This window comes from Tauraco erythrolophus, chromosome 7 (assembly GCF_009769465.1).
Source record: "Tauraco erythrolophus isolate bTauEry1 chromosome 7, bTauEry1.pri, whole genome shotgun sequence".
NCBI lineage: Eukaryota > Metazoa > Chordata > Aves > Musophagiformes > Musophagidae > Tauraco > Tauraco erythrolophus.
Genome location: NC_141471.1, coordinates 45078066 through 45097459, shown reverse-complemented (window position 1 = coordinate 45097459; position 19394 = coordinate 45078066). Strand labels below are relative to the sequence as shown.

Genomic DNA, 19394 nt, shown 5'->3' with positions numbered 1-19394 from the left:
ACAAAATCTGAAATTTTGTATTTTAAGCTGCGTTACGCTTCATTAATATGAAATCACCATCCTGCATCACAGACATATTACCCAAGCTCCAACTGACCTAATTCATTTTTAATATTTCATAGTTTGTTAAAAGCTGAAACGAGAGATCACTAACACAGCTCTGACACCCCCTGTCATGAATCAAAAGATGTAGGGAAAAGGTCATGTACTTACTAACTGGCACTAAACCAAATTCATCACTATAAAATGAGAGAACAGAAATGAAGACTGCATTTCCCATTATGCTTCTCTCCTCGTAAGAGCATCCATCAACTCGCACGATACCAACAAGCAGAAATTATTTATATGCACGTCCCCCAACGAAAGGTCAGAGAGATGCGAGAAAGAAGAAATAAGGATTGCAGCGTTTCTCTAAGCAAGTAGTTGCTTCCCTTTAAAGCAAACTCAGCAACAACAGCCTTTGAAGACCAAAAGGAGAAACAATTCCCAACCACATAAAGAAACTAACAAGTCCCTTATATGACTAAGAATTGCAATGCCATTTTTTCTCCACAGCCAGAAAAATTAGAACAAGAGGGGAAAATAGAGCAAACTTTAAACAGGCAGTTCTCTGAGCACCAGGGAATTCACACAGGCACATCATTCCAGCTTTAAGAACTGCCAGATACTTTCTTCTTTAAAGGGAAGGAGGACATTACACCAGGTGAGTCCCTGAGATCTAGATTTTAACTCTCCTGCTGTAACTATGGATACCTAGCTTTAAAAACCTTTTGTGATGTAGCGGTACACCAGGCTCCCTTATCTCCTCCTCTGGTGAAACGCCTCTGTCTGAAGTCCCTTAATCTCCCTTTATCTCACAGGTCAACCATGCACCACCTCAAGGTTTTGCCAGCTCTGGCTCTGCACGTCCAAACCAGTCCTCTGCCCTACCTCCTGCACCTGCAGCCTGCCTCTCACCTTCCTGTAGCCCTGGGGTGAAGGTTACCAGCTTCTCACCCAGAAAGGCAACCAAATTGCATCGCATGTTGTTTCAAACAACCGAAGAGTTTCTCGCAAGCAAGTCAAACGGGACTCGACGGCTCATCCAGCCCCGCTGCTTCCCATCGGCGTGAGGCCGCGCGCGGAAAGGTCAGGCTCCCGCGCAGCGTCGGTACTGAACTTTGAATGGCTCAGCCTGGCTGGCCTCTAAATATAGCTGGGCAGAGGAAGGACTGTGAAAGGGGGGTGGGGAAGGGAGCAGGACAGAAGCCAAATGAGCGATCAGTTAAATAAAACAACAATGCGCTGGTCCGCCGGTAAGACTCTCCCGCTCTCCTCCGCCACGCTCTGCAGCAGAGTAAGTGGAGTATTTAAGCGCGGCTTCAGCATTTAGTCTGTTACTGCAAACTCACAGAATAAGAACAAACTCGCTGCTTGATTTACACTTGAGGAGGGGGGATACAAATCTGTTCAACAACTTTTCTTCTTGAATAAATTTGGATCGTGCAGGAATGACATCACTTCCACTACATGACAGCCCATAAATCATCATCAACCACATGGTACCATCCATAAAACATGTGTCATGGAGACACCAACAAGGAACAAAGTATCAGAGAGCTTCACATCGTAAACACGCAATCGTATGCGTCTTCAGGCTTCTACTATGATCTATGTAAGTCAGGTGGTTTATTTCATTCATTTGCATCTGAATGAAGTCAATACAATTAACAGAGGAATCCTTATAGAAAATCTGTCCAAATAATTTCATCTGCATAAATTTACCACAAATGAAACACTTAAAAATGTAAATATTTACTTTCAAAATACATGACCTCTTTGATACTGAAGTTGACTTTACAACAAATAAGCAGAGAGGGAATTTATTCCTACTAAGGTTGCAAGCAAGCAAGCACAGAAACAAACAAGGAAGACAAGAAGAAAGAAAGGAAAAAAAAAAAAAGAAAAAAGAGATCTTTGCATTCAAGAATAGAAAAAATAATCTTTTCCTCTTATTTGACAGTGTCAGGCCTGAAAAGTCTTTCAGCTAATAAAAACTTCTAGGAGAAGAGATTAGACTTTGCTGTAAACCGACAAAAATCAAGACGACAGTACGGCTGGGGAATCCAACAGGAGCCTCCAATCTGCAACTGCAGATAGGACAAGCAACCTTTGCTTCACTTCTCCGTTTAGAAACACTGTATCCTCAGGAAAGATCTACCCAGGAAACTGACTTGTTTCAAATTTCAAAGAGGCTACACAGTATTTTTATCTTAAGAATTATATAAACAAACGCAAAACAAGCACTCGGCTCTATCCTTTTCTTTTTCTGGATTAACTACACTTACTCTCTCACAGAAATTGCTAATCTTCATTATAGGCACCGGGCTCCATGCGAGACATCTCCTATGGCAATTAGACCTCCGCCACACATAAATCATATCTCAACTGTGGCAGAGAAAGAGACAGACAGAAAGACAGAGCATCTGGTTTTTGCTGCTCGTTCTCTAAAATTCTAACTCAGAATAAATAACATTAAATAGAAATTATAGCCATAGAAAACCCAAAATGCTGTTAAATATCAGATGAAGTATGCCCTCACCCACTTGTCTGATGTAGCATCATTTCGATTAACAGTTCTTATTTCTTTTGTAATCTGTATTTAAAAAAAACACACACACACACAGACAAAACACAACACAACTGTATATTGTTCAGCTGTCCTGGTTTTGCCAAGGAGAACAGTTTGTGCTTTGTGGGCCTGATTCTGCCTTACTGAAGACAACTGAAGCTCTTTCATTGATTTTTTCAAGGGAAACAGAACAGACTTCTGCTATAACTTCTACTCGATAATATTACTGTTAATCAGCTACTTAAAATATTGGTATATCATTCTGCATCAGTAGACACCATTCTCGGGCTGATACTCTGCACACAGAGTAGCTCTCTGTGTAAAAGTGTTTACTTCTAAACTTCCCTCCATCACTCAACCTTGCCCATACAAGTGGGAAAGCATTTGCAAAACATCACTAGACAAACACTCACCATACAGGCTGTGACAATATCTGAGTAAATCACTGTTCTCCATCTCCCTTCTTTGCCCATCTGCAGTCTTCAGTATGGAACAACTATACCATAAAAGCTCTTATTCACACATGCTTTTGATATTACATTATTTAATCACATACAGCTGTAGCTGATGAGACTGTTACAAAACACAATTTTAATGCAGCACTGGAAGCAAGTTCTGGAGACACATCAACCATTTTCCTCTACATAAAATTTCTAACATTAAAAGACTTTTCTACAAGAAAAAGAAAACAGAAAAAAATTAAAAGAAAAAAAAAAAAACAGCCCACTCATCTTTTAAAATTTGCTTCTCTTCCTGGACATTCCAGAACGGACTTGTTTACAAGTGAACTCAAAGTCCCTGCTTGGAGTACAGATAGTGACAAACCCACTTCTCCCACATCAAAAAAAATAAAAAATAATTAAAAAAAAAACCCACAACTCTGCTTGCAGTTTTCAAAGGGAACACTATCCAGGCTGCTTACAGCAAGACCTGAAATGAACTCCGGCATCCTACTTGGAATACATATTTTCTTATCTGTTTTTTAATTCACGGAAATTTAAAAACTGGCAGTCTGATGATTTTTACTGAGATACTTGAATTAAAGTGCGAATATACCATCAGGCTTACTTTGAAAGGTCCCCATGCATTAAAACCCAAATCAGTCCAGTTTTGAAGCATTGTACTTCACTTTTGAAGGTGCACCTTATGTAGGGCATTCTAAATTATGACTGGTAACACACAGCATTTGCCACAGCAAGATCTATGTAGCCTAATCTGACAAACGCTTGTAACTTCCATCTTTTGTTATGGAAGTAAAATATATGCTTGCAAAATAAACCTCCGTAGCATACAGTAATAGACAAATGTTCAAAGGAGTAAAAATTAGAACTTTCCTTTCTCACAGTTGGTTGTTTGGGGTTTTTTTTATTTATTGAGACAACACATGAAAGGAAGATCAACTAAGAGATTCAACGTTATTTTAATATATATCATGGTGTCCCTTACAGCAGCAGAAGTATTTTTATGCAGACATGTAAGGATAAATGGTAAACAGAAATTGAAAACAAACAAATTCATATATTTCTGCATTTTTCAGAAGAACATAACTTTTATCTTCCTTATTATTTAGAGCAACTGGCAAAATACTAGAGTTAAATATTAATATTACTGTCAAAATTACAGCCAGGCTTAAATATCTTTAAATGGCATTTAAACAAATTCATATTTATTTCGTGCAGCTCTCAGAGGCATTTAAAACACGCTGCAACGTACTGAATCAAACAGGGGCTAAGTGCGAACGAACTTCATTCCTAGAAATGCATTTCTCTATTTGCAAGTGTTTGCCTTTACTTTGGCACGATCACATGAGCTCCAGCTAGACTTTTGAGCCCTGGCAGCAATCCAAGCTGCAGATGGTTGGAAATGCAGCCTGAAATCAGTGTGTGGTTGATGAATTACTCCTTACACCTGACCCCTGCTTCACACCAGGCACCAAACACTACCAGCCAGAGAAGCCCTGTCAGGCATCTCCGTATCTGGAACGCTTTCTTCAAGGCCTTCTGTATGGCCAGATGGCCAAAAGTGGGGAATGCGGTAAACTCGCTAAAGAGAAACGTGAGTGACAAAAGAGCACGGGATTGGTAGGTACAAGGTGAAGAGAGGCAAGAGCTTTGCACCGATTCCAAAAAAATGGTTTCTAAAAGAGGCTGACGGAGCGAGGCATGCTCGTGGCACACAACTGAAAGAGGTCCCTGACTCTTTTGTGTCAAAGGATGTCCTAAAAACCTGAAAGGCAAAAAGGAAACAAAACACATACACATCCCCAAATGTCTACCCGTAAAATGACTTTATGGAGTTGAAACTCTTCTGAGTACACCTGTTTGAATTTCCCAAATGTTTTTTCCTCAGCTGGGGCACGTATCCCTCACTTCACAGGCATGCTCATTAAGCCACTCTTGCCTGCGGGCCAGTCTGCACACTTTTCACATTCACAGAGACAGGATTTTATTCACATAGGTGTTGGGAAATCACACTTCTTCCTTTTGCATGTGTGCACGTGTGCATCAGGCATACAGAGATGAGGAGGTACTGTGGGTACAGTAAACACCGCCTCTCCATTTGGGGTATTCAGCCTTCTGACGAGGGAGAAGAGTCGACACCATGAGAGTTAAACTACCAAAACCGAACCACGACTAATAGGTCAGATATATCTGGAGAATGCATGAAAGTAAACCACATAGAAATAGCTGCTAAACTGGCATATTTTTACCGCAAATGCAGGTACAGCGATCATAAACCAAACAATTCCTGTCGGCAGGTAACTGTGACACCTCCTCCTTTCTACCCAAACGATTCAGGTTTTTTCAGCAGACTGTTCGGAGAAAGAGCTTACTCCAGCTCTAGATCTAATCATAAGCTGCAGAGGACAAAGATAAAACAGTGTCTACTAAATTAAAGAGACACTTTCAAATAAAGTAAAATAGTTCAGTTAATATTCCACACACACACACCCTTTTTCATGTCATTACATGATATTTCATGGTACTTAGCTTTGTTTTCCATGGTGCAAAACAGCAAAGAGAAAAGAATTTGCTTTCGCAAGCAAAAAACTAAAGAAATAGATTCAGACCACAATGTAAGATTTGGCATCGTTATCATTTCACATGTGACAATTTACAACATATGCCTGTAAAACAGTTGTTTGAATAGCTGTGCCATCAGAGAGGATGCAACTAAGGAAATTCACTTAACATCTCAAAAAATAAAAATCTACTACAGAGTCTCATTGGATATACATGAGCTGAACCACCTCCATGCAATATTCTTTGCAGCAAGAAGACAAGACTGTCCTTCACTTAAAACAGTAACCAAAAATGTTTATTCTGAAATAAACTCCTAGGACAACTGGACGCTGCTCTCAGGATCTGCCTAAAGAAGTTCCAACACTATACTTTCAAAGTGCAGTTGTCAGACAGCCTCATGCCAAAATGAGAAAAATAAGGTTATGTCTTTCCTCAAACTCAGTGCTTGTCCTTAAGAGACACATTAAATCCCTTGCAATTGTCTCTTAAAAATTGACCTTCCCCCGCCTGCCTCCCTCCCCTTTTCCTTTCTGGATGAAAACGGGTTTGTCTAAACCTGCAATTAAAGTTTTAGCTTCAGTGGTGGCACCTGATAATGAAGGAGCACAAGCAAACTGGAAAATAAGTGTGTGCTTCATGTTCCACAAAGGGCCACGAAACACTAAAAACTTAAAGCAATCAGACAAACATATGGAATCCATTTTTTCTATTTATAATCCCATTACCCATATAGCTATTCATTTGCACCATTTCTGCACAACAACATGCTATCTGTGTTAGAAGACACAAACACAGACTGTAGACTGAATCTTGCGCAGCCTCGCGCTCCCCCGTGAGAAGGACGTGATGTACAGTAACGCGGCACTTCTCAAAGAAGAACCGAGACAACTTCACCAAACAAGCGAAGAAAAAGCAGCACTTCACCCAAATCCTGTGCAGAATACGAATTTCCAAACTTTGCCCGTTGAACACGCTGCCACTCTGCGTTTCACGAACTGTACGCAAATGCCATAAGAAAGCCTAGAATTTCTTTCTAAATTACAAATGAGTGCAACCCCCTGTCAGCGAGCATGACTATCAGCATAAAAATACTTTCTTTCTGGAGAACTGAACCCTACCATACTCGGTACAAAGAGCAGTTTTGGGAAAATAAAAAGCTGGAGTTCACAGGATGGCTGGGGTTTATTAACGTATGTTGCTACAATAGGCATGATAAAAGATACAGCTCTCCACCATAACGTTATTTGATTACCCGACTATTAGCTTTAGACACACAATGGATCTAACTGCTTTAAAATGTCCCAGAAGCTGATGGCTAGCTTTAAGGTAACAAAATCCAGATGCTGCCTGTCTGCACCACTCTAAACTCTTAAGGTCTATAGAAGAGAATACTTGTATGCGTTTTATATATACGCGCATGTATATGTGTTTATTATTTATGTTTCACATAGGCACTTAACTGTGGAGGAAGGAAAATAAGAAAAATTAATGTAATATAAAACATATCACTGATTTGAAATTTTACCTGTCCTTACAGTAATAGTGCCTGTGTGCAAAGACAGACGCACATGACTTTTCACAGGGTTGATAATTTTATATACTGGCTATAAAAGTGCATTTAATCTATTTTTTTAAAGCATTGTGTTAAAAAAAAAAGCCACAGTACAGAAAACCTATTGTTACTATTTTGAGCTCAAACACAAGGTTAATTTCCTCAAAAAGCTTATTTTACAAAGTTAAAAAAAATGAGCAAAAAAGGAAAAAGAAAAAAAAAAGACTGGCAAAATGTAAGGTACGTGAGTAAAAGGCATGGAATGTCCAATATTTCTCCTCCAATACTCGAGGCTATTGTTCTTTCAGAAAAACACCATCAATTGTTTCATGTCCTTGGCTTGCCAGGTTTTGAGGAATAGCATCAGCCTGTGTCCCCCAATCCCCCAAACAGTTAAAGCTATAGGCAATATTGCAGTCAAGCCAGTGACGGGCTCCTGCTGCAACAGCAACAATACACACTAAACGGTCACAAAGGTAAAACGCAATTTGGATCGACCTTGAAAGGAAGAAAAAAATAAATAAATAAACGATAACAATCACTCCAAAATGGAGAATTAAAAAGGGCTAAATTTCATACCAAAAAAAACCTGCACAATACAGAAAGAAACAGCAGAGCAAGAGGTAACCCTGCCATGAATTACAAGGCTGTAATCATATTGAGTGGCTCTGGTGTCATCGCGACTCCAACCAGCCTGAATCGCAGTTGTGACAATTAGTTAATTTATATAATGCAGTAGTCAGGCTATAAACATTAACAGGAGAGTAATTTTATTAACAAGGAAATATAACTTATCCTTTCAGAACTGCAGCCAGATCAACGTGCTTCAAACCAAAAGTCTGGAGAAGTCAGCCTCCCCCGTGGCACTTCACCACACACAGACGCACACGTCAAATGTCCCATGTGTTACATGTGCCACAGAAGCGCGATGTGTCCATGTGTATGCAATGCCATACGCACGTGTGTGCGTCCTGATCGGGTTTTTTTTCCCCTCTAAAGGATGTTTGTTTATTGACTGAAACTGTTAATCTGTGGCTGTGAGGTCACACTTCAGAACTGGGTGTTTGTTTGTTTTTCCTTTTGTTTTTCCTTTTTATTTTTTTTAAATACAGTGTCCTAACAGGGTTTGCAAACTTTCGGTTTAGGGCTTTCTTTTGTTACTGTCCCTTGGTCACACAGGAAATCTTTTCAGAGAGCAGACTATTATACAATAGCATTAGAAAAAAATAAAGCTTTAATTAACTAACTCATGACCAGGTAGCATCGACTTCGCTCAGCCTCTTCAGGAGCTGCAGGCCTGCTCTCCAGTCTGCTGGCATTTTAAAAATTATGAAGAAAAGAAGAAAGAAAAAGGAAGAGTCCGCGCTTGAATACGCTCTCCAAAAGTAGCGACCCTCTATTTCTAGACCTTTCAAATGCAACAGAGTACAGTCGTATCATCCCGTATAATCCTCAATATTTAATAAAAAATTAAAAGCAGTGCTCTGCACTGAAACAAACTCCACCAGATTTACAGCGGGCTAGCTCCGAGCTCTCCTCCAGGCTGCACAGCATCTCCTCCTCAGCTGATTAAAAGTTTGAGTTGCCACAGACAGCTTTTCTAACAGCAAAACGCTTTTAAGCTCCGAATAAACTGTAGAGATCACTGGAAGAGCCACCAAAACAGCGTTTCGAGCCTGATGCTGTCCAGAGCAATCTTTATCCCATGCCATAATAAACACACTACCTGCCCGGTGTTACGATAGCGTTAACCGCATCGGTCTCCCCAAACAATAAAAGGAATTAGCCGACGCCAACAGCCCTCGGGAGAAAAAAAAAAATAAATAAAATATTAAAATAAATAAAGAAACGAAGGGGAGGGCAGAGACCTTCCTGCCTCTCTCACGCCTGCTTTCTGCCAACCGCCTCGGCTCTGCGCGACACCGAACGCGAGGAAGCGACGGGAAAAATCGCCAAAGAGAAGCGGCGAGCCCGCAATTTGCGCCGCTCCGCTCCCCATCACCCGCCAAGCGCCCGGCCCCGCCGTGCCCTACCTTGGTTTGGAGATAGTGGGGGTAGTAGTAGGTGTACTGGGGGTACATTGGCTGCTGGTCCAGGCGTTTGCCCATGTAGCTGGAGTCCTTCTGGCTGGTGCAGGGAACTCGTTGGCAGGGTGTAGTGCCCCAGGGCCTTTCTTCCTCTCACGCCGCTATTCCTGACAGCGCGGGCGACAGAGGCTGCCCAGACTTCCTCGCCGTCTACCGCGCGCTACTTCCAGCGCAGCCAAAAACGCGCCCGCCCGCACATATATGTGCGTGTGTGAGGAGGGGGGAGCGCGGGTGCGCGCGAGGCTGGCTGGCTGGCTGGCTGGGTGGCTGGAAGCCCCCTGCCCGGCTGCCCGCGGCGGAGCAGCCCGCCTCCCCCGCTGGCAGCAGCGTGCCTCCGGCGGTGCCCGCTGCCCGGCTCGGGAGGGGAACGTCCTGCGAGAAGAGCCGGGAAGACAGTGCAACTCCAAACCGCCGCAGAGCCGCTCGCTCTTCTCGTCCTCTCCTCGGCTCGCCCCGCTTTCGAGCCCTCCCCTCTCACTCCCCACCCACCCCACTTCCAACAAAAAAAAAAAAAAAAAAAAAAAAAAAAAGGGGGAAAAATAAAGAAAAAAAAAAAGAAAAGAAAAAAAAGGGGGGGGGAGGGAAGAGCCTTCCCCAGCCTAGTTGCCGCTGCCTCCCTCACGGAGTGACATGGAGCTCAGGGCTCGTCCTGTCTTTCATTCAAACCCCCTCCGCGCCGCGCCGCCGGTGGGAGGGACCTCGGCGCGCCGCTCCCCCGGGAGGCCGGCGCAGGCCGCGCGGCCGCCTCCGCGCCCCCGCCCGCCCCCGCCGCCGCGCCCGCGGCTCTCCGCGCCCCGCCGCCGCCGCGGCTCCCGCCCCGCTCCGCCTCGCCGGGCCCGGCCCCGGCCCCGCGGCCGCCCGCGCCCCGCTGTCCGCGGGCCCGCCGGAGCACGGAGCGCCGAAAAGCGGCCGTGGGACTCGGGAAATCCTAACGGCGGGGGGGAGGCGGGGGGTGTGGGAGGGGGAGAGAAGCCTCACACGGCATTTTTATTTTTATTTTTTTTTTAAGAAACGGGCAGGGGAAGGTCACGGAGCCCGGTCGCCGAGCAGGGAAGTCGTTGTCCTCCCCTCGCAGGCCTCCTCGGAAAACTACTCCGTATCGTCATCCGGCACTTCGCGGAGAAGCGACCCGGGGCCAGACATATTAAATGCATACTTTGTTGGACCGCTTATATAAGACTTGGTTTATTTAAAGTTGGAACAAAATGGAGGAAGAGGGTAAAGAGGAACCTCGCCCGGCCTGACTTAACGGGTGCCTTCAGCCAGACGTGTGAACGCACCGCAGTGCCACAAAAGTTACCCGCCGTTCCGTTTCCCCCCGGAGCGACCGGGCTGCCCGGCCGCAGCAGCAGCACCCCATCCGACGGCTGCCACCCCGCGGCCCCGGCCAGGGCCAGGTGTAGCACCCGCGCCCGGCGGGGAGCCCCGCACCTGCCACAAATCCCAGGTGTGCTGGACCTGTGTCAGCACAGGGGGCCCAAATATTTATCCTCCGAAATACACGAAGGAAGAGTATGTCTTGCAAGAGGACTGCAAATCACCAGTGAGAAAGTGCGTGAATAACAAAATGTTTCCTCTTGTACACAAATCTCAGCGTTTCTCCTTTTTTTTTAATCACTTACTCGTTTAACACGTCATCAAATTCCTGGGCCTTTCTAGAGCAGCTTTGCCTATTTATAAATTCAGGGGGAAAAAATGGGGGGCAGCAGTTTCTTTTTGTTTTTATTTAAATCATCGGTAGTATTGCAGCAGGATTGTCAGCTGCTGTATTATCAACCAAATTGCTTCAGGGGAAAACAAAAAAAAGAATTATAAAAAGAATTTCTTTAAAGGGACACTTCTCAAGGCTGGTAGAGCTAAAATTAGACTTGCCAGCTGTGTTTTGGTTTGTGGGCACGTGCTCCCACATGACAGGAACATGGAAATATCACGCTTTACTCTGGCAGTTTGCTCTTCTCGTAAGCAGAGGGGTTTATTACGGACTCCTGTAACTGCCCCATAGCCTGTTAGTCCATGAGCAAGAAAAGCAGCTGAAGGAAACGGGCAGTGTGGGAAGCCATCCACATGCTCAAAATACTGCCTATACTACACAGATACACCATGCTTCCATCACTAGGCATTAATATTTATTAATCATTGGTATTTAGGTACCAGTCCTGTGCCATCCAGTGGGAACACGCCATGCTTACACAGGTAGTTGCCCCCTGTTCCGGGAGACAAACTTTTGTAAAACGAGTGCTGTGTTCCCAGAGCACTGTACAGGCATTAACCAGGCGCCCTCGCCCATTCAGAGGAGCACTGCTACCACCCTGGCTTCCAAACCTGCCAAAGCAGATTCAGAAAAAAGGCCAGGTTGGGTCAACTATTGAGTTATTTTCAATTCCTACTGAAGTCCAAGCTGGCCAGTACCACGTGGTCCCTCGGAAGCTCAGAGCAGAGGTGAACGAAGAAGAAAGGATAGGAATGGGAAGAGACACCTGTGATTCCCGGCTCCCAGCCCTATGCTGCATTTATATTGCGGCTCAGCTTTAAATACGCTGCCTCTCACAGTAGCGTGTGATACTCCAGTGATACACTTGCTTACGCTCTTTTTTCCTTCTCCCTCCGCTTTCCCCGAGGGTGAAATAGACTGTTTGAGGGTTGATATCTGCAGAAGTGAATAGTGATTACTTGACGGTACGTGATACTTTGAGCCTGACAACTTTCAGATTGTTCTTTCAACTGCCAGCATTAAGTTGTAGCGCTTCTCTCCCCACCTTCTCACTTTTCCCTCAGGATATTAACGCAGTTTTTCTTTCTAAGTAGTTTGCTTGTAGAAGTGGATGTAACTAGATTTGGGGGAAGAAGGAACCTATGTGTACAGGGTGAAATAAAAAAAGAAATGCTAAGGAAGTACAAAACCACACATTCTGACCAAGAGATCTGTCTGAACATGCAAAGTTGGCTGTGGCCATTGTTTTAAGTCCAGGAAGGAGCATTTTGGCTATGTCACCTGACTACCCTGAATATTTCACATCATGCCATAAAATTTCAACACAAGGTTTCCACCCCCACCCCTCCCATCAGATGCACTGGCCAGCAGCACCAGCAGTTCTTGCAATCAGGAAAAGGTCAGAAGCTGCCAGAGAAGCTGGACTGTTACCTGAGTGGGTAACAGCTCCACCTTCCTCCTGCTCCCTCCCAGAAAAAGTGTTAAATATGCAGATGGTTTGGATTTCTCTCTTCACCTGTAATCCTGACGAGGTGCTGAGCAGTCTCTGCTGTTTGTTCCGAGTGCTCAGCATCTTGCATGATTGAGCCTTCAGAGACACAAGATAGAGTAGAGGCAGCAAAAATAGGAATTCAATATAAAAGAGTGGGGGGCCAAGGGGAGAAGACGGGAGGCAATATAGCACAGCAAAAATGCAAATGAACAGCCACAAAGGCAGATTTAGATAGCACACAGCCTCTGAACAAATGCTAGCACTGGAAAATGGAAAATTTCCATTTGCAAAATACAGACATCAAAAAGATCATCTGTGACTCGGGAGCACACTGTTTAAATAGAATCCCCTTCATTTTCTGGCCTGTGCATTTGAATAACCGAATCCTCTTGCAAACTGAAATAGCAGTTTGCCTACCGAGTGTTAAGTATAAATGTTCCTCAAAAGAAAAGGCAAGCTGTTCGATCCCAGTGAGCAACAGCAAGCAAACTTCACAACTTTTCTTCCTCCTATCAGAGGCTCGTTATCAAGCCCAAGCCAGGCCCACTCATGGGAATCCAGGGAGCCAGCCGAGCCCCAGCGCACCCGACAAGGTGCTGCTGCCACTGGTGCTGCCGATCTGGGGGGAGATTCACAAGACAAGCAAGCAGTAAGGATCCCTCCAATGGGAAATTTAGAAATGAAATAAAATAAATGGGAGCAAATCAACTGTAAACCAGACAGCCAAATACATTCGAAGGCAGGCGCCAAAGGATATTAACTCGGCAACAACCGAAGCCGTGGATGAGAAACCCAGAGTTAACTGACAGGAAAAAAAACCACGATGCTTCTCCTGGCAGCCTGAAGTACAGAAATTACATATGTTTGGATGTATTTTTACCTTTCATAAAATGCGGATTTCTTCATTCACAAAAAGTGAGTTAAAAGAAAAAAGCAGACACCTAGCAGAAGAACTAATTCAGGGGCTCTTCTTTGCTAAAATACAGTTCTACATACACTTTGTTCTTTTTTTTTTTTTTTTTTCAAGTAAGCTTTTTACCTATCCTGTGAAAACCTTCTGAAGTCACAGGTATCAGAATCAGGGAGTAATTGAAACATTTTCTAGCTCCTTGTTCTTGAAAAGCAGCAATATGTATTCTAGAAGTATTAAGTTTTGACAAATCATGTCAAAATTGTCTAAGTCAGAAATAGGGAAAATTTGCTCATTGGGCGGCAGAAATACAGCTACCACCATCTAAAGCAATATAATAGGTTAAAGGGAAAAAAAAGAACAATTATCTTGGGCTTACATTTTTGACATTGTCTCTCTGCTTTTATTCTCTCTATTTACTCATTAAAGCTATATCAAAGGAGACCATAGTGATGCTTGACAGCTTGTTTACAATGGGTTACAAGAAGAATACTGATTCTATTTCTAGATCTGTCAGCTCCTTCAGTCCAGGTACCTTAAAACTATATTGATGAACAGAGAGTCCTGCTATTTAATAGTTCATTTATCAAGCTGATTTGCTTAAGGATAGCTAACTGAATTTCCAACAAGCGACATATCCTGGTGCAACCATCAGTAAAGATGTGATAACCATGGAGGAGGTGGGGAAAGAAAGACACAGAGAAACAAAACACTTAGCTTAACAATGACAGCGTTAAGTGTCTGGGATCAACGAAATCCCTCTGAGGTGGAGGATGCCACCATTTTCAGATATCCTCCTCTCACAAGAGGCCAAACACCACTGAGGATGGCTTTCCCCACAGATGCACACCTCCCACCTCTGTGAAAAACAGGCTAGGTTTGCCCCCCACACTTCAGCACTAACCATCACACGCCACGAAGTCTAGAATTAGGCAGAGCTGCAGACAGCCCATTGTAAATCTGAAAGAGTTCATGTGTGAGATTTTGGAAAACACCAAAGGCTTGCCATCTATCTATCATTAGATTTCATTATTTTTCCCTTTATCATCTTCCATCTTAATACTATGGCTCAGGTATTTCCATTGATCTATTTTTACTTAAAGGCCCAATCATGAAGGAAATCTTCAGACTGCAGCAGAGTGAAAACTTTTAGGAAAATGTGAACATCAGTGGACATTCACTGATACCAAATTGTTTGTGTTTTCCATCTGATACAATCTTGTACCTGCACAAGTGAATGAAACTAGCAGCCAGTTGTAGAGACGGCCCAAAGTTATGAGTTAAAGTTCTCTTTTTGCAGATGTTAATGTATACAACTAAATTAAATAATATTATTATTCTATCTACAGTCTGTTTCCTAAGCATCTCAGAACGCTTTGCAAGCATTAATTCATTCTTTGATGTGGAAGAGAATTAAGTAACACGACCAGTCAATGGTGATGTCCCAGTTGTTGCAAAGAACGGTGGGTTCCTCTCCTCACAAAACCTCATTGCGTGGTAAAGCAAATACAAATGACAGGGAGAGAGACTGGAACTTTCTTTCAGTTCTGATGGAGGTTCATGAGGAGAGAAAGCAGTGCAATGGCAGAGAAATGCAACGTGAAGAAACGGGAGAGGAACATTGGCTGTAGTGTATCATTCCTGTACCCTTAACTAGGATCCCACATCAATAATTTAGGGCTTTCAGAAAGCACCAGGATTTTGCACAGGTTAGAAGATATGCCTTTCAAAGGTTATATTTCCTATGGCAGCTCCACATCACAAGTTAGTAAATGTTGCATCTGTTCTTGAGTCTAAACTCTTAGGATAAAAAGGGCAAACAAACCTCCAAAGAGTAAGAGGACTAACCAAGGCAATTTCACTCTCGCAGCATATTAACTTAATACTACCAGCATTACATGCAGTATGATTTCAGAGGGATAAAATTCTCGACTTCCCATCTTCCTCCCTCCAAAGTCCTGCTTACTAGTCACTTTCCCCACCCCTCTGTTTACTTCAAATCAGATTGTAATCAGGGAACATGAGATTTTTTTCTTAAGGAAGTTTATTTCTGAAGGTAATGGAGAGACGTAAATATGCCGCCTGTTTACTGAGGCTCATAAACACATAAGAACACAGGCAATTAATTGTCACTGAGAGAGTTCCAGCAAACACGGAAAATCCTAGCTTTTTAGGGCATGTTTAACTAAATGTTCACCCATCATGTACTGAATTACTTAGTGAGATATTAATTTTGTGCTCCAGCTGAGGGTAATCACAGAACAAACTGGCATTATTCAAGTTGCTCTATGAAATTACAGCGCGGGTAAGCTTAAGAACAAAGGCCAGCAGGAGTCGAGCCTCTCAACTTGAAAGGAATTATCTTTTCCTCTAATTGAAGTGAGGGCTGTTTTGTTTTGTTTTTTCGTTCCTTCCTCTTGCTAGATTTCCAACAACACTCCTTGGCAGAAGGTCTCCTTGCAACGGGGCTGTCGCGGTTAAAGCCCAGGAGCAGGGGCTCGTCTGCCTGGGAAAGTTTACTAACGTAATTCCACCAGCATCCTCGACAGCTGGAGTTATACCCGCATAACACCTTGTATGGGCATCCTTACCCGGGAGCAATTACGCTGGTAAATGTCCCTATTTACGTAAGCCCAGAAAGACCAGAGTTCTGGGTCCTGTTCTGCTGCTGGTGCTGCCCCTGACCTACACCGTGACCTTGGACAAACTTCTCCCTCCCTTCTGGCTCCGTCTCGCAAGCTTCAACTGGAAGCTCTTTGTGGCAGGAACAGTCTCTGGTTTTTTACAGTACCACAGGGAAACCTCGATTTTGGTAGGGCACCAAATCAACACATCATCAGAAATCTGTAATAACGTATGTAAACAGCTTGTTCTTCCACCGTCTGGACAGCTGCTGTTAGAGAACTCACAGGCTGCGGCATTTTTCTGCCTGGGAAAAAGTTAACAATAGGCAAGAATAAAGGGTCATCTCAGGCTAAATTCCATCACTATCAAATATAATACTTTCTGCTTTCTCCATACTTTTCCTCCCCAGCATGCCAAGACACATTTCTTCTTGTCTCTTTCATATCTGGCAGGCTTATTTGCCCACTAAATAACTCTTCATCTAATACTGGCTGTAAATAAGGCCTGAAGCAGCCTCTGCTAATAATGTCCATTTCATCTGCTCATAGACCCCCTTCTAAAATGCAGTACAATAAGGGCAATACCCTTGCAATTTAGCCCAAAACTTCATTCAAAAGTGTTTGCAAAGATGATTTTTCATTATGACTGTTGCAAATTGTATGGCCTTGATGAAATCTCAAAATATGACTTTTTTTTTTCAGTTTAGTTCAAATTTTGATTTTTTTTTATTTATTTTTTTCACACAAATTCTGCCTTGGCCCAACTGCCATAAAAATTTCTCTACTTGGTTCCCCTGAAAAAGGAAAAATCAAAGTCTAAAAAAAAGTCTCTCACATGTTTTCAAAAATATCTTAAGCAAAAATTCTCTTTCTCTCTGCACATGTAGGAAAATATTGTTTAGGAATTATACAGATGAAATACCACTATTTAAATCAATCTCGAGGGAAATGTGTTCATCAGTTGTTTGTTTTTAATTGAAATTCATGACTGGGCAAAGCAATCTGCACTTTAGCTTGCCCCAGTAAGCCCTACAGTAATTCAGAGTTTATTCAGTCCAAAGTATTTTATAAATAAAGAAAAAACATGGGTTATGAGAAACTGCAGTCTTCAGCCATAACAAAATGCTGTTCTCCTTCTCACCTAAACACAATCGGGAAGTGAAGTGGACCTTCACTTACTAGGACCTCTAGTGCCTTGTTATCAACATGTAAAGCTTCCCCGTGACATTACAAGAAAAATTATAAGTGTCCACTAAATATGGAATCAAAAGATTGTGCATAACGATTCCCAGCAGAGGGGGAATTTCCGGCTCTCAAATTCTGTCTCATCCAGATAGGGAGAAAATGCATAGCAAATGGAGAAGTGCAGTACTGGGAGTTGGGTAAAAAGTTCCACGTGCAGGTAAGCTAGAGACTCGAAGCAATTCTCCATTTTTCAAGTCAGTTTACTCTTTTATAGGAATAATGGCTTTTTTTTTTTTTTTTTTGTAATGGGCAGCTTCCATTTAGCACAGAACCAATGCAACCTGCTGTGCAAAATCAAACCTTATGTCACGCCAGATTACTGTCCATCACAACCAAAGAAAATGTATTGAACTGAATATATTTGGTTCAGGAAATCTGTATTTTGTCAGCTGCAGTACAGCTCATTGTCCATTAAACAACACCAAGCCCATTCTGAACAGAGCACATGTAGAAATGTTTAACTTCCCACTCCTGTACTTGTCAACTTTCCAAAACAAAAGGGAGGGTGATACCTGACATCTAACAAAAACAGAGTTAGGACTGCCGCTTTCCTGTACCAGAGAAATTCTTTGGGTAAGAGATCATTTATTTCCTGCAAACAGACAAATGCTAATTGTAGCTCAAATCTTCCCTCTTTTTTTCCTCTACCATTTTTTTCTTATCCTTCCTCCCCTCCCTGGTGCATCTTTTCTTCAGTCTTGTCCGTCAAATATCTTTTGCCTCAAAAAAAATCTGATCAAATCTTTACATTCTCCTTCATCTTAAAGTTAGCTGCTTTGAGAATAATTTGCCTGCCGCCTTTTATATATTCCAGCTGGAGTTTTTAATATAGCACAAGGACTCAAGGCTACTTTATTTTTATTAGGAGATGGTGGAAACTTTATAATTATTTCTATTCACATTCAGAAAACGCTCTTCCCTATTGTTCTACCCTATTCACCTCTCGCAACATCCTATTCCCAAATCGTTTTTCCTCTGTAATCTTTCATCCTTTTTGTCTCCTCTTCATTCTTGTCTCCACCTAACCCCTATCCTGCCAGCACAAGTACTTTCCTTAACCTTTTCTCTTTTTTTTTTTTCCCCCTGTTGCCCTGATTCCTCAGTCACTCCACTGGTATTTTCTTACTTACATCGCAGTTCTTTGAATGTAGAACCAAAATATTCATGAAGGGAAATAAATACCACTGAGCTATTCTTTTTAACTTGGAAATCCATCGTGCTAGATGAGAGAAGAAAGCACTGTGTGCCATAAACATCTAAATTCATGTCAGCTGAGGTGCCTCAGCAGGGTTGTGGACAGAGTTAAGGAGTTTAAAGTGTAGTAGAAGGTGAGAGTATTAAGTTCATTAATAGGGGAAGAATTGTGTCTTATAAACCGAGGATCCAATCAATCTCACCTCTTACTGACTCATTTTCAATAAAGGGATTCAAAGTTGTTTCTGCTAAGTATAGATGTACACAGCTTCCCTTCTCACAATTGCAAGTTGCACACCCCTGACATCAACACGCTTGTCTTTTCAGGATCCTGCGGCAGCAAAATATATCAGCTTAAAAACATAAAAACAGTCTTTGCCAAAGATTTCTCACCTCACATACAACAGGGTAAGACTGACAAGGAGAAAACACTAAGAGCGAGTAGGAGTGAAATATTAATCTTTTGATACAATTTTCCAGCTGAAATACCGACACAAATTCAGCTTGCAGATAATGTGTGGTTTGGCCATTTGGTACATTCCCCAAGCAAAGGTAGCTGTTTCTGTACTGTGAAGAGCTTGAAGGAGAAAAAAACCCCAAACTTAACTTCATTTAATCTGGGAGTTGTATTTTAGCAATAGAAACTTCTTTGCATTAGTCATCTTATTTGAGTGCTTTATCAGAAGGGCCAGTAGTGTTCTGTCACTATGGGGGTTTGACATTTCCCATGGTATCAGACCTCCATTTGAGTGAACTACTGGTTTGTCAGGTCTCTACCATTTCAGCTGAGTATTTCCATCCTGCAGATCACATCCTTCCTTTGAATTCAGAGTGAGAAATTTCAGTCAAACTGTTTGTCCTTTTCTTGTTTCTCAAGAAAGATATGAGATTTTTTTCTCCTGTGTTGGCATAAAGTGGTGCTAAACCGTAGGCAAAAATGTCCAT

General features: G+C 42.6%; 1 protein-coding gene across 2 annotated transcripts in view; it reads right to left on the bottom strand.

Annotated features, from left to right (window-relative positions):
* RBMS3 (RNA binding motif single stranded interacting protein 3) overlaps positions 1–19394 on the bottom strand; it is a 721097-nt gene that overhangs the window by 440717 nt on the left and 260986 nt on the right. The window contains exon 1 of one of the 2 annotated variants that reach the window (XM_086614510.1): positions 9220–9294. The exons of the other annotated variant lie outside the window; for it this stretch is intronic. Coding sequence (XP_086470636.1) covers positions 9220–9294 — 75 coding nt within the window. Of the gene's footprint in view, positions 1–9219; positions 9295–19394 lie in introns of those variants that run through there. 2 annotated transcript variants of the gene reach the window in all.